The 14,482-nt window shown below is 40.1% G+C and overlaps 2 protein-coding genes across 4 annotated transcripts; both read left to right on the top strand.

The window, feature by feature from the left end:
* LOC8080559 lies at nucleotides 2,638-5,108 on the top strand. The gene is made up of 5 exons (XM_021461963.1): nucleotides 2,638-3,170; nucleotides 3,255-3,342; nucleotides 3,896-4,097; nucleotides 4,419-4,481; nucleotides 4,595-5,108. Exons 1-5 carry the CDS (start codon nucleotides 2,848-2,850, stop codon nucleotides 4,792-4,794), a joined length of 876 nt encoding a protein of 291 aa, XP_021317638.1. The 5' UTR covers nucleotides 2,638-2,847; the 3' UTR covers nucleotides 4,795-5,108.
* On the top strand, nucleotides 9,946-12,851 carry LOC110431929 (uncharacterized protein SYNPCC7002_A1590). 3 transcript variants are annotated; one of them, XM_021451753.1, is made up of 7 exons: nucleotides 9,946-10,337; nucleotides 10,444-10,634; nucleotides 10,749-10,794; nucleotides 11,400-11,482; nucleotides 11,567-11,683; nucleotides 12,232-12,331; nucleotides 12,470-12,851. In XM_021451753.1, the coding sequence occupies exons 1-6, from the start codon at nucleotides 10,145-10,147 to the stop codon at nucleotides 12,301-12,303; spliced, it is 702 nt and encodes a 233-aa protein (XP_021307428.1). In that variant the 5' UTR covers nucleotides 9,946-10,144; the 3' UTR covers nucleotides 12,304-12,331; nucleotides 12,470-12,851. The 3 variants fall into 3 exon arrangements, with proteins under 3 accessions (XP_021307428.1, XP_021307427.1, XP_021307426.1); XM_021451752.1 differs by having other exon boundaries at nucleotides 12,232-12,340; XM_021451751.1 differs by having other exon boundaries at nucleotides 12,232-12,822.

Raw genomic sequence — 14,482 nt, 5'->3', positions numbered from 1 at the left:
TTTATTTCTTTTTTTCAATTATTCCATTCTCACAACAAAATCATTTATGATGAACAAAATTTATTCCTTTGGACTGAAATTACACATCATTCTTTGTTACAAGCATTAGTACAATCAATTTGTTTTTTACAAAGCTACACAAAGACCAACAGATGGAGCAATCCGATGGCACCCTAGGCATTTACACTAAAATTAAGAAAAAAATCAGAAGCACACATAATATATCAGAACAAATAAAAAAATCATGCGGTGGGAGGACAGTAGAAAGCTAGCTGCAAGCGGACTCAGTTCTCCACCTCCGGCTGCCGCTCTCTGCTTCTGGAATCGAATCCTCAGCGCAAGTTCGTTTGACGAAGAGGAACTAGCGGAGGAGAGCGTCAAGGTCGCGACAGGAAGTAGCAGGCTCACCACGGCAAGAGAGGAGGCTGTCGTGACCATGCTTAGTGCTGTGGACGCCGCTACCTCCGCCGCCGAGAGGAACGCCGCGTCGCCGCCTCAAGGCAGCGCAACCTCCGCAAGTGCGGTGCCTCCGCGTCCACCACGGAATGCAGCTGTGGTGACAAGCCTGTACCCAAGCACCACCTCCTCCTCACGCCAGGGCACCTAGGCCTTGTTTAGTTCCCAGAAAATTTTGCAATTTTTTTTTACATTTCTCGTTACATCGAATCTGTAGACGTATGTATAGAGTATTAAATATAGACGAAAATAAAAACTAATTGCACAGTTTGGTCGGAATTGACGAGACGAATCTTTTGAGTATAGTTAGTTCATAATTGGATAATATTTTTCAAATACAAACGAAAGTGCTACCGTGTCAATTTCCCAAAAAATTTTGAACTAAACAAGGCCTAACTTGAGCTTGTTTGTGGGGATTTTTGGATGCATAGGAAAAAGGAGAGAACAAGGTAGAGGAGGGTGAGATGCAACTGTGAGGATGGGGAAGAAGATAAAGAGGTTTGGCATTATTTACTTGTAAAATTTTTTGCAAAATAAGAATAGTACCACTTTCGTTTGTATTTGACAAATATTGTCCAATCATAGACTAATTAGACTCAAAAGATTCGTCTCGCAAATTACAGGTAAACTATGTAATTAGTTATTTATTTTGTCTATATTTAATGCTCTATGCATATGCTGTAAGATTGATGTGATGGAGAATGTGAAAAATTTTGCAAAATATATTGGAAACTAAACAAGGCTTGGTACGAAGAGGAGAGAGAAATTTGGGAGAGGCGGTATATTTTTTAATCGTTGAAATTTTAGAAGTCCAGCACATTGCTTACTTTGCTAATAGCATCTCCAAGAGCCTTTCTAAATCTCACTTTCTAAATCATCATTTAGAGAACCATTTGCATAAAAATCGCTTTCTATATTTTTTTTACTTTCCAACAGTTTTGGTAAATCTCATACGCACTCTAGAGAGTCATTCTCGTCTTCTATATTTGGCTAGCGAAAAATCCGGAATAGACAATGCCTATATTTGGATGACCATTTAGAGAAGCTGTTGGAGGGTAGTTTTTCACAAAAATTGCTATTCCTAGCATTTAAAAAGAATATACAAAGTCTCTTTGAGATGCTTAAAGTTCCTAAAATTTTCTAGGGAAACTTGAAAGCACCGCACATTCGATGGTCCATCTTCAGATTTGTGCCAAGGAAACATCATATTCCTAGAGGACGTTACATTAGAGTGCTCTAAATTTTCCTAGGAAAAGATAAAAATCTTAGGAAAACCTGTTGATTCTAGTAGTGTGGTTGAGGGGGTCGCTTGAGATGCATGTATGTTTGCCTCCTGAAGCGGAGTACATGATCTTAGAACTAAAAGCAGCCAGATATGAAAAGTCAAAAATACTCTCATGTCTAAATATCTATAAAATCATATTTTCTTTTATAAAATTTAATAAAAATATTTTTTATACAAAACTTGTAGATATTATCGATATCTATAACTTCGGAGTTCTGAGTTTTTTCATTTAAGGCCTTGTTTAGTTCGCAAAAATTTTCAAGATTCCCCGTCACATCGAATCTTTGGTCGCATGCATGGAGTATTAGATATAGACGAAAATAAAAACTAATTACACAGTTTACTTGTAATTTGTGAGATGAATCTTTTGAGCCTAGTTACTCCGTGATTGGACAATGTTTGTCAAATAAAAACGAAAGTGCTACAGTAGCCAAAAACAAAAATTTTTGCAAACTAAACAAGACCTAAGATCATTGAGATGCTCAAAAAAGTAATTATATATTCAGCCTTGAGGGTATTTTTTGACTTTTCACACTCGCGGTTTGACAGCGTTAGAGCCAAATCTAACAAAAATGATATAAAGGGCAAAATAGTTTAGAGCAGTGACACCTATAAAAACTCAACTTTTTTTTATGACTTATAGATAATTACCAATTTTTATAGGCAACGGATCTAGTGCAAACTCATATCCCGTACAAACTGTGCAAACTCTAATCTGGACCGTAGGATGTTGATCCAAGGAAGGACATGAGAGAGGTGTAAGGAGGGATTTGTAAAAGTGTGATTAAGAGCGGACGGTTAAGTGTAAAATTACCAAATCTCTCCGTGCCCCTAGGATATCTTGTAGTCCAAATTAAAGTTTGCATAGTTTACACGGGAGATAAATTTATACTAGATCCGTTGTATTTTTATAATGATATACATATAGAAACCTCTATTATAAATAAAAGGTAGGGAAAGGAAGAAAAAGAACCGTCGTCATCCCCCACCCGGACTCCCGGAGTCGTCGACTCGCACGGTCGCACCGGCATAGCGCCACGTTCACGGAGACGGAGACGGAGACGGAGACTGCTCCCCTCTTCGTAGTCGTGCCAGCGCCGGATGCCATGGCCCCCCGCGCCACCGCCGCGGCGTCTTCAGTCGTGCCAGCGCCGGATGCCAAGGACCCGCACGCCGCCGCCGCCCTCGCCGCGGCGTCCGTGAAGATGGAGGAGTTCCGCCGCAACATGATCGACTACACCGAGAAGATGACCAGCCTTGGACTGATACCCTCGCGGCCACCACCCAAGCGGTGGTTCTCGGGCCTCGCTGGGTGTTTCTCGCGCCTCGCGCGGCTGTGGCGCCTATTCTTGGTTCGATTAAATCCCAACTTCATCCGCATCCGCCCCAATCAGCCGATGGATTTCGAAGATATCGACATTCTTCAACGGTAACTCCTCGTTCCACCGCCCTCCATCTGAATCCTGTTTTCGATTTTGCTTGTGTTCTTCAATGTCGTTCTCTTCTATTGAAGACAAGGATGGCCGGGCTGCTTCGAGACATTAGCTATTGATCGCCAGCTTGTCAAGGATTGTCTGGACCTCTACAACCGTCAGCATCCGGTTCGTGCCTTGTCTAACCCTACTCCGCATATGCATCGCGTGCACGGATCATTAAATGTGTCAATATACGATAAACTGCGGCTCTGAAATTGGTTTATACTCCCTCCATTCCAAATTATAATGCATTTTGGCTTGTCTGGATACATAAAACTTCGCTATGAACTTGGATATACACTATATCTTATACATAACAAAAACAATGTGTCAATGTACGATAAACTGCCGCTCTGAATTTGGTTTATACTCGCTCCATTCCAAATTATAATGCATTTTGGCTTTTCTGGATACATAAAACTTTGCTATGAACTTGGATATACAGTATATCTTGATACATAGCAAAAACAATGTATCTAGAAAAGCCAAAGCATTTTATCTTAGTTTTGAAAGGAGAGGGAGTACCATAGTAATTATTTCAGTTTGACACATGAAAACCAGTTAGTGGATTTTCCAGGGAATATACTTCTTATTTGTATACTTGCATTTTTTTCCCCTTTTATCTTGCTATATACACTTCCTCCTTACTCTGTGAATGATTGGATTGGTTTTGAGTCAGGGCAATGAATATGAGCCTGTTCTTGGTAACGCGTCCCGGAATCCCCATTTGCACAATGGCATTTGCTGGACCCATGGGAACTTCGTGGCTCGGAAGAAGGGATCTGGTGTCTTCTCATTCCTTACTGCTCCACGGTCTGTCTTCTTCTACGAGCTTGCTTACATGAATAGTTTCCATGGAGTTGTCACATGCACCCCCGTAGGTATGTTCTACTTCTCTACAGCTTGATGCATCTTCTCTTCTAGTTTCTCGTATGTATTTGCTGGAAGATCATGCATCTGTTTGCTAGTGCCAAGTGTAGGTAAAAACTGGCAAATACCATAGCACCCTCCTGCCTTTGCAGAAAAAAGCTACCGCTGAATGCCCCGGATCCACCTTTGTGTATATTTTAGGACCCGTGCTATCATAGGTCATGAATGAATATGATGATGCATTCAATGTATTTATTTGGTATATATAAACCTCATTAGTGACATTAATGTTTTCTGTTTAAATTAATTTCTGCTGATCCTTCTGTTTTCAGAGGAACCAGCCTACAGTGTCTTGGGGTACCCTCTTTGGTGGGCTAGACGTACTAGTGGCAAATGTATGAACCCCGCCCCTCCCTCTTCCTCCCCATCCTCTCACACACCAGAGACCTCAGGATCGTTCACTATACTCATTTTTAGATATTGCTTGCCTTCCTGTGTTTTCTTGCAGTGGATTCCTTTTGCAAGACATGCTACTGTCGATTTGGTATTCCACGTCCTGGCGTACAGAAGATATTTGCTTGTGGACATAACAATATGGCGGAAGTCTGTGAAATGTGCTATTGTCGCTCCGATGCGCTGCATCCAGACCCTGGAGAATTTGCGTTTGGCTATCACCATCCTTACCGCCCCTACCCTAATAAGCACTGATATTACCGACCCAAGTGGATGGCTTCTTAGCTTGCTACTTATTTGGTATAAGATGGACTTGTCGGTATTCTCTTGTATATTTGGGTTGCTGGTTGGAATGACTATGTTTTCAAGGAACTTATTGTGATGGCCGCTTTCCCTATACTGAGTTACTTCAAAGCTATATAAATTTGCCAGGTTTCTATATAACTTGGAAAACCGTTTGTATGCTTCTGCTGATAAGCACTGATATTACCGACCCCAGTGGATGGGGAACTGGCTTCTTAGCTTGCTACTTATTTGGTATAAGATGGACTTGTCGGTATTCTCTTGTATATTTGGGTTGCTGGTTGGAATGATTGTGTTTTCAAGGAACTTATTGTGATGGCCGCTTTCCCTATAATGAGTTACTTCAAAGCTATATAAAGTTGCCAAGTTTCTATGTAACTTGGAAAACCGTTTGTATGCTTCTGCTGAAGACATGGAAAAACGCTAATTGAAGAAGAGGTTGGCTGGCGATATCTATGCTGACGCATCGACCATCACCAAGCTCTTCTTCGATCCAACATCTAGCATCTACTGCAACCTTAAGGGAAAGGAACCAGAGCAGGAAGTTGTCTGTTGGACTGTCCCCCTTCACATTTGAACGAAAATTGAAATTACATAGGCGGATAGGCTCTGCTTAGTTTCCAAAAATTTTCTTTTTCTCTCATTCCATCAAATGTTTAGACACATACACTGAGTATTAAATATAGATTAATAAAACTAATTGCATAGTTTATATATAATTTACGAGACGAATCTTTTAAGCTTAATTAATTCATCATTTAATATTAATTGTTAAATAAAACAAAAATACTATAATAGTCAATTAAAAAATTCGCAACTAAAAAAGGCCATATACCCTCTCCGCCAACATCTACCTTCAACACGTTGACTCCAACAATATCACTGCAGCCAATGAAGATGAGCCGAGGAGGACGAGTACAGTTGGGCACCGACGCAAGAACATCTGATGCTCCTCATTTTATTGGCAACACTAGTACAAAGTGCGCGCTATCGCGCAAGGGAAAGTGAGCATGTTAGATCAGTTTCAACAAAGTTTTGGAGTTTTATGAGCATTAATTATGTTGATGTGATACATTATTAATAAAGGAAGGGATGATAAAAAGTTTCATATGAGTAGAAAGAGTTTTATGAGGATAAAAATCTTCTGCACTGTTTTCAAAATTTGAATGTATTAGAATATATGACATGAAATCCCTAGTGAGATTGGCCTTATAGCTGACAAAGGTTTTACAGAAATATATGTTATCTTAAGGGTTGTAAAATATTTGAAAATAATTAATACTCCCTCCATCCCAAATTGTAAGTCATTCCAAGAATGTTGGAGAGTAAAAACATCTCAACTTTGACCAAAATTATAGAGAGAATTACAAATATTTATAACATCAAATTGGTATAATATAAAAATATAATTAATGAACAATGTAATAATACTAAGTTGACACCATAAATATTACTCCCTCCATCCTAAATTGTAAGTCATTACAAGAATCTTGGAGAGTCAAAGCATCTAAAGTTTGAGCAAAATTATAGAAAAAATTATAAAGTTTTATGGCATCAAATAGATATACTATAAAAATATAATTAATAAAGAACCAAACGATACTTAGTTGATATCATAAATGTTATTATCCTACTATATAAATTTGGTCAAACTTGAAATGCTTTGACTCTCCAAATTTATTGGAATGACTTACAATTTGGGATGGAGGGAGTATATCTTACCATATAAATTGGTTAAACTTGAGATGGTTTGACTCTCCAAGATTCTTAGAATGACTTATAATCTGGGATAGAGGGAATAAATAATATATATGGCACAAATTTATAGATTGGTAAATGGTAGAGATCATTATATGAATAATATATATTCCAAGTACTTTTTGTAGATAAAAGATAGATGTTTGATTTATACAGTGCAAGATATATTAGGTACAGATTTTATGAATCTTGCAACAACATTAGATTAGACATGCATTCATCTTTCATGTTGTTGGATCCTTGGTGCTAGATAACTGAATGATTTGGAGGAATGGTACGAATAGCACATGAAGCACTCAAGAACCTTCAGGTCCAAACATGACTGACAATATTCGTTGTAAATCACATCTTCGGTAGTCTAATCGTGAAAACTCTTGCAAAAACCATACTTAGGAGTTTTTAAAAGATTTGAAACTATGTACGCCAATAGTGCAACAATATGTGTGCATTGTCACAAATTTTTAAGATTTAAACTCGTTTTGCAAAAATTCAATTCGCCTTCTAGTGCATATGGAAATAAATTTATTATTTTTATATGTTTTTTCGAAACGAGTTTGATTCTTAAATTTTGTGATAATGCACATCTAGAGATGCACTATTGATGTGTATGGTTTCATTTTTTTATAACTCATCATGAGATGATACAACCAACACTCTTCCCGTTGTCTTCCTGCTTTCTATGTCATGTCTATCTTCTGTACCACGAGATGAATTGCAGCATGTAAGAGGATGGAGCATGGCATGCGGCCTCGTCGGGGAACAACTGAGGCTCAACACAATGATTTGGCAAGTGCCGAGGCTCAGTGGAAAGCACAGAGGCTGATGACATAGCACGCTGCCCCAGTGGACTACTGTTTCGCTTAATCTTATCTGCCAAATCTGTCATCTATTCAGCAGTATTTTTCTCTTATAATAAATCAACAAATAGTACTTTCAACCATAACTTTTTCGACAAACGAACAAACTCTACGACAAGCATCCCATCCTCCCTATCTACCAAAAAACATAGCACTCGTGCGAGCTCAAAGCGACGACGTTCTAGTTTCGTGGTGGGGCGTGGGAGCCATGGTGCTTCGCAAGCTCCGCATGTGGCGGCGATGGCGGCAGCGCGAGCAGGGTCAGGGGTGCTGTAAGTGCATCTAGCCATTTAGTGGGTTTTGGTGAATTGAATGACAACACCATTGAAAGTCTAATAAGTTTGCTAAGTGTTAAACAGAAAATTAAGTATATTGCATAACAAGATATATCAAAGGTTCAACAAGAAGACAAGCTTGATGGTACTCTACATAATGTTGAAATGAAAGCCAAAATTGAGTATCATTGTGTTGGAAGATTATAGAAACAATCTAATTCAAGCAAGGATCATAATATTAAAGAAATATTTTTCAATGGATGCTTAATATGATGTGACTTGAGTATGCCTTGATAAGGTGAAAAATAGCAGGGAAAGGGCTTCGAGAGACTAAGCGAAGGTGAAGGGAAAGCGATGTCTTGGGCACCGAGGTACCATGGTTAAGGTAAAGAAGAGAGTACTTGCATTGAGTCGAGGAACTAATCAAGCTATGAAGAATCATGTTATGCTGAGAACCAAATCATTTGTTTAAGTGATTTGAAGCCATGAATTGAACTCATATGTATGGAAATAGTTCAAGTCACATGCTCAAGATGAATTTGCTCAAAGAAATGAGACAAAGGTAATTGCAACCCCTTATGAAGAGATATTAAGAAGAAATGGCATATGAAGACATTAAAGACTCAAGTGGTTGAAATAGTTATATTCTCTTTATCTTGAGTATAGTTATGTCGTACTATCAAGGGGGAATGCAATATGAATCATAGACAAGCCTCAAGTGCTCAAACTAATTAAACCCAAGTGCTAACATGAGATAAATACAATTGCACAACACTTGCGCTTGTTGGTTTTAGGGCTTGTTCTTTTCTAGGCTGGAAAGCCCTCGAAACAAGCTTTTCGGAAAGTCTAAATTTACTAAAAATGAAGTTCGGAGTAAAAAGTCATGACTTTTTCGTATGGTGACTTCTGATGTCCTGGAGACCCACGAGGCTCCAGGCCACGGAGGCTCCACGCCTATACGTGGAGGTTTCGGGGTCTGTAGGTCATAACAGCTAGTTTTGACCTCTAACGGCTAATTTTTATGGGGTGAGTATTTATACCCATCTCACGTCTCCTAGCCGTGTTGCTAACTCCCATTTCACTCCCAACCTATTCTAAGCCTTGTGAGAGCTCTCTCTAACCCCTCTCTTTGTGAGAGTAAGTGATTAGTGGTTAATCAAGTGTCTGAGAGCAATTAAGAGCAAATCAACCCTTGAACACTTGTTGGGCTGCGTCAAGCATTCGTTGCGCATTTGTTATTCTTGGAGGTGAAGCCTCCTAGATGGCTACGTGTTGCTCGTCGAGCTCTCGTGCTTGTGGTGAGCCGCGAGAAGTTTGTATTACCCAAAGATCATAGTGGAAACCTCAAGCTAACCTCGATATTGAACTTAAGAAGAGGATAGGATTGGAAGAGACCCAAAGTCTTCGTGGCTTCCTCAACAACGTGGACTAAGCTAGCCTTGGTGGTGAGCTACACCACGGGATAAATTGTGTGTCTTGCTCTTTGTGTTTTGAATTGCATTATTTGTGTTCCACTCGATCTACTTGGTTGTACGTGTTTATAAGTGCAGGTACTTCGTGGACTTGCCACTGGGCATCACTAAACACACCTTTAAGTTTGATTTGAGTTTTTGATCTCTAGTTGTAGCAGCTGCTGAGTACTCTGTGCTTCTCGGAGGTTCCGCGTCTCGGAGGTTCCGTGTTTCAGCCCGAAGGCTCCGCAGTCTGCTAGTCCGCTGCAAGTTTTATTTGTTGATATTTTTTATAAACGCCTATTCACCCCTTTTATGCGACATCAAGATCATTTTAGGTGCATGTGGAAGTGAGGTTGGGGATGCGTGCGAGGAGCGAGGGGTGGTGGCGATGGAGGGGGAACTGAAGGCGCACCAGATCCATTGAAATGACAAACCTCTTCCCTATTGCGATCACGAATAGTTTCTTTTGCCTTGATGCTTAAGTAGATGTCGTTTCTTGATAACACTCGGTTTCTTTCTTTTCTCGTTTCTCTCATGAATAAATAGTATGTTACATCAGTAAATTATTTATGTAACAATGTAATTAATATATATATATAGAAATTAATTTCTGAATTAGAATTGCTTTTATACGAGAGTTATTTTTTATCACGTTGGGTTAAACACAAGTGACACCCTCCCCACCCAATAACTTGGGAGTCGCGAGGTCCACTCCAATGAGAACATGACGCCTCGCCACATCCGCTCCCTCCATCCATCTTATCCGTCGTCCAGGGGGGTGGGGGGAATCACGAGCCCGACCGAGAAATTCCCCTCCATTTCTCCTGGTCCTGGCTCAGCCCAGTTCCCTCCCTCCTCGATCGTCTCCTCCCGTGGCCGTGGGGGACGCAGTCGCACGCAACAGCCCGCAGCCACTCACCGCGGCCGCGCACGGCACAGTTACGCACGCAGGCGCCCAATGGCTGCGTCACTCCGCTCGCCGCCTCCGCTCGCCGCCGCCTTCCGCCGCTCCCGCGTCGTCGTCCGCGCCTCCTCCTCCTCCTCCTCTTCGTCATCATCCGCCGTCTCGTCGTCATCGTCCGCCCCCAAGGCGCGGTTTGTTGCCCGCCGCTCCGAGTCCGTCCCCGTCCAGCAGCTGGCCCGCCCGCTCGGTACCCGGAGCCTTCCCCCCTCCCGAGCTCTCCCCAGACTTCATGGTCTCTACTTGCTCGCTGGTTGAGTGGTCGCTTGAGATGCATATCTGTTTGCCTCCTGCAGCGGAGTACATGAGCTTGCCGGCCAGCCAGTACTCGGTGCTGGACGCCGAGCGCATCGAGCGCGTCGACGACTCCACCTTCCGGTGCTATGTGTACCGCTTCCGCTTCTTCGCGCTTGAGGTCTGCCCCGTCCTCCTCGTCCGCGTCGATGAGGAACCCGACGGCTGTTGCATTCGCCTCCTCTCCTGCAAGGCACCTTTCGCCATACAAACTTCACGCTTCAATAATGGCTGCGATTGTTTATTTTGTGAGCAGCGATTAGCCGATTAGTGTCTGGCTGATATGGTTATTTGGTTTTGGTTGCAGCTGGAGGGGTCACCGCTCGTGGAGGCCCAAAATGATAAATTCTCAGGTAAGGTTCGTTCTTACTGTATACTTGTCTGATTGATTCTTGTTAATCACTGGCCCAGTCGATGGATTCTAAATAATATAACCTAATCACTGCTCAAAGAAGCTGAAAACGATCATTGACATGTCTGGTTTCAGTATATCATTAACTTGATTTGCTAAAAGGCGTCATTCTACTATTTGAGCCAACTCCCCCAATATGGTAGGTTTTTAGAGCATCTCTAGCAGATCCCCAATATCCCAAAAATGTTGCTCCAGCAGATCCCCTTTCCCATCCCAAACTATTGGTGGCCACCAGAAATCAACCCAACCTACCCAAATAGAGGGGGAGATGGAGCTCCCACGAAACCTCACCTGCATCCCAACGGCTTCCAACACGCGCGGACATTTTCTTTCTGGTGAGCCACTGCTGCTCCTGGCATGACGAAGGACGGAGATGTGTCCCGCGAGGAGGACCGAGGAGCTGTTGAGGGCATTGAGGAGGACGACCGAGGCATTGCAGGGTCTCATCTCCTCCACCCCGGCATTCTGTTTTGGTTTAAAAAGCGTCATTCTACTATTTAACCCTGGTTCCAGTATATCATTAACTTGATTTGCTGTGGGATGCAGCTTCCATGGCGAATAGGGTTTTCTGCAGCAGCAGGTCGCAAGATTCGACCATTCAACAGCTTACATCAGATACTACAATAGAGGTAGGCACTCTCAAGTTCCCAGCTTACATAGTTTAATCATCATTGATTTGAACACAATAGTCAGCTTATTTTGATAATCTTCAGGTTGCAATCGATATACCTTTTCCATTTCGAGCAATACCAGTTGAAGCCATTGAATCAAGTGGCAGGCAAGTGCTTGAACAGTTACTCAGAGTCATGCTTCCAAGATTTCTAAAGCAGGTTGGTTTAATTTTACTTGACGTGCTATATCTACTTTTTTATTAACATTTTCTTCAGTTCAGCCTTCATTCTTTCTTCCAAGCAGCAGTACATGTTTCTTTCGGATTACAACTCTAGAAGAATTTGTGTTAGAGCAGTAAAGAATGAGTTGGTTTATAAGATAAAATACTGATATAGGAATTTGAGATGAAATTATATTTCTAGAATTACCTCTCACTTTATTGTAAATTGAACAGTTCTCCATTTTTAAAAGGATTCCTATTAAGCCAAGGTTGCTCTATTTTACCTATAGCATTTGTTCGTGCACAATTTATCTATTTTTACTGGCCAATCAATGATTCAGTTTTCAGTTCTACTTGCTATCTAATACATGATGAACTACATGACCTAAAAAGAAGAGCCATATATGATGAAAGATATATGTTTAATTGCCATATGGAACTACGTTGAGTCTAGGGATGGTCGCGACTCATGAGCAACATTTTCCATAAATATTGTCTTTAAATTTTATATATTTTTTCAAATGATTTCCTTTTTCGTTGTTTCAGCTTGTTAAAGACTACCAAGCTTGGGCTTCTGGTGATGCTTCGAGGAAACCACTTGGCACTGGGGAAATCTGAAGCTGCCCAGTGGCTCCACTAGCACTAGGCATGATAGGTTATTCGTTGAATTCAGTTATCACCTCCTTGTTTGTATAGCAATCCTGCCCAAACGTTATCCACTTCACTCATGACAGTTCTTTAACTTGTTGAAATTAGCCATTGCCACTTGTTTTTTTGGTTCCAGTTATTCAGCAGCCTTGGTCTGAAGATGGCTGATCGAGCACTCACACTGGAAATTACAGTATCTGATCTGGCATTTGTGCCCGCGTTTGTACTCACACTGAAGATTACAGTATCTGAAGATTTGCGTATACTCCAACTCCATATGTGAAGTGATATGTTTTGTAAGGAAACTAGTTACTGTAACCACGCAAGGAGGGAAGTATAAACTGAAACGTTTCATAAACAGTGTTACCCCTGTGATGGTTATGGTACTTTGATCTGGGGCGCGGTGTTGCCTCCGTCAGCATTTGCCGTCGAATAAACGCTGTCTCGTAAAACGACACTAATACTCCTGTGTAGGCTGTACATTTCATTTATGGATCATGTTGCATTTGATGATCAAATGATGGGCGCAAGGAATATAATGGGAGAGATGGACCAGTTTATTTTCTGAGCTTTAAGAACGCAAGTCGCATGCCACTGAGGGCTTGTTTAGTTCAAACCAAAAACTTTTCAAGATTTTCCGTCACATTGAATCTTGCGGTAAATGTATGAAACATTAAATCTAGACGGAAAAAAAACTAATTGCACAGTATGGCCTTGTTTAGTTTCGAAAAGTGAAAAGTTTTCGGTACGGTAGCACTTTCGTTTGTTTGTGACAAATATTATCCAATCATAAACTAACTAGTATCAAAAGATTCGTCTCGTGATTTACAGTATAATTAGTTTTTGTTTTTGTTTATATTTAATGTTTCATGCATGTGCCACAAGATTCGATGTGACGGAGAATCTTGAAAACTTTTTGGTTTTCAAGGTGAACTAAACAAGGCCTATGTTTGTAAATCACGAGATGAATTTTTTGTGCCTAGTTAGTTTATGATTGAATAATAATTGTCAAATAAAAATAAAATGCTATAGTATCGAAAACCAAAAATTTTTGGAACTAAATAAGGTTTAGGTTTGGAAAAACGACACTGTAGCACTTTCGTTTTTATTTGACAAACATTGTCCAATCATGGAGTAACTAGGCTTAAAAAATTTATCTTGTGATTTTACAGGCAAACTATGTAATTAGTTTTTATTTTCATCTATATTTAATGTACCATGCATGTGCCGCAAGATTAGATGTGACGGAAAATCTTAAAAAATGTTTGTTTTTTGGGTGAACTAAGGCCTTGTTTAGTTCACACCCAAAACCAAAAAGTTTTCAATATTCCTCGTCACATTGAATCTTACGGCACATGCATGAAGCATTAAATATAGACGAAAAAAAACTAATTACACAGTTTGCATGTAAATCGCAAGACGAATCTTTTGACCCTAGTTAATCTATGATTGGATAATATTTGTCACAAACAAACGAAAGTGCTACAATAATAAAATCCAAAAAAATTTCACATGACCTAAACAAGGTCCTAAAGGTAAAGAGAGCTATGTACACAGCTCATTGCCAGTTGTCAGCAAGTCTTGTCAGAACGCAGGCCTTGTTTAGTTCGCAAAAAATTTCATTTTTTGCCTACTATAGCATTTTCGTTTTTATTTGACAAACATTATCCAATCACGGAGTAACTAGGCTCAAAAGATTCATCTCACAAATTACAGGTAAACTCTATAATTAGTTTTTATTTTCATCTATATTTAATACTCCCTGCATACGATCATAGATTCGATGTGACGAGGAATTTTGAAAATTTTTGCGAACTAAACAAAGCCTTAGGTTTCCAATAGCTAAATTCAACTACTCCCTCCATTCCAATTTATAAGTCATTTTAAGAATCTTAGAAAATCAAAGCATCTTAAGTTAGATCAACATTATGAAAAAATTAGATAGATTTATGACATTAAATAGATATTACTATAAAAATATAACTAATGAAGAATCTAATGATTTTTAAATGATATCATAAATGTTATTATGTTATCATATAAATTTGGTTAAATTTAAGATACTTTGATTCTTCAAGATTCATAGAATGACTTATAATTTGTGATGGAGGGACTCTTTTTTTTAGAGGAACAGCTAAATTCAACTATG

Source organism: Sorghum bicolor, chromosome 1, assembly GCF_000003195.3.
Source record: "Sorghum bicolor cultivar BTx623 chromosome 1, Sorghum_bicolor_NCBIv3, whole genome shotgun sequence".
Classification (NCBI taxonomy): domain Eukaryota; kingdom Viridiplantae; phylum Streptophyta; class Magnoliopsida; order Poales; family Poaceae; genus Sorghum; species Sorghum bicolor.
This window is presented reverse-complemented; position numbering and strand designations above follow the sequence as displayed.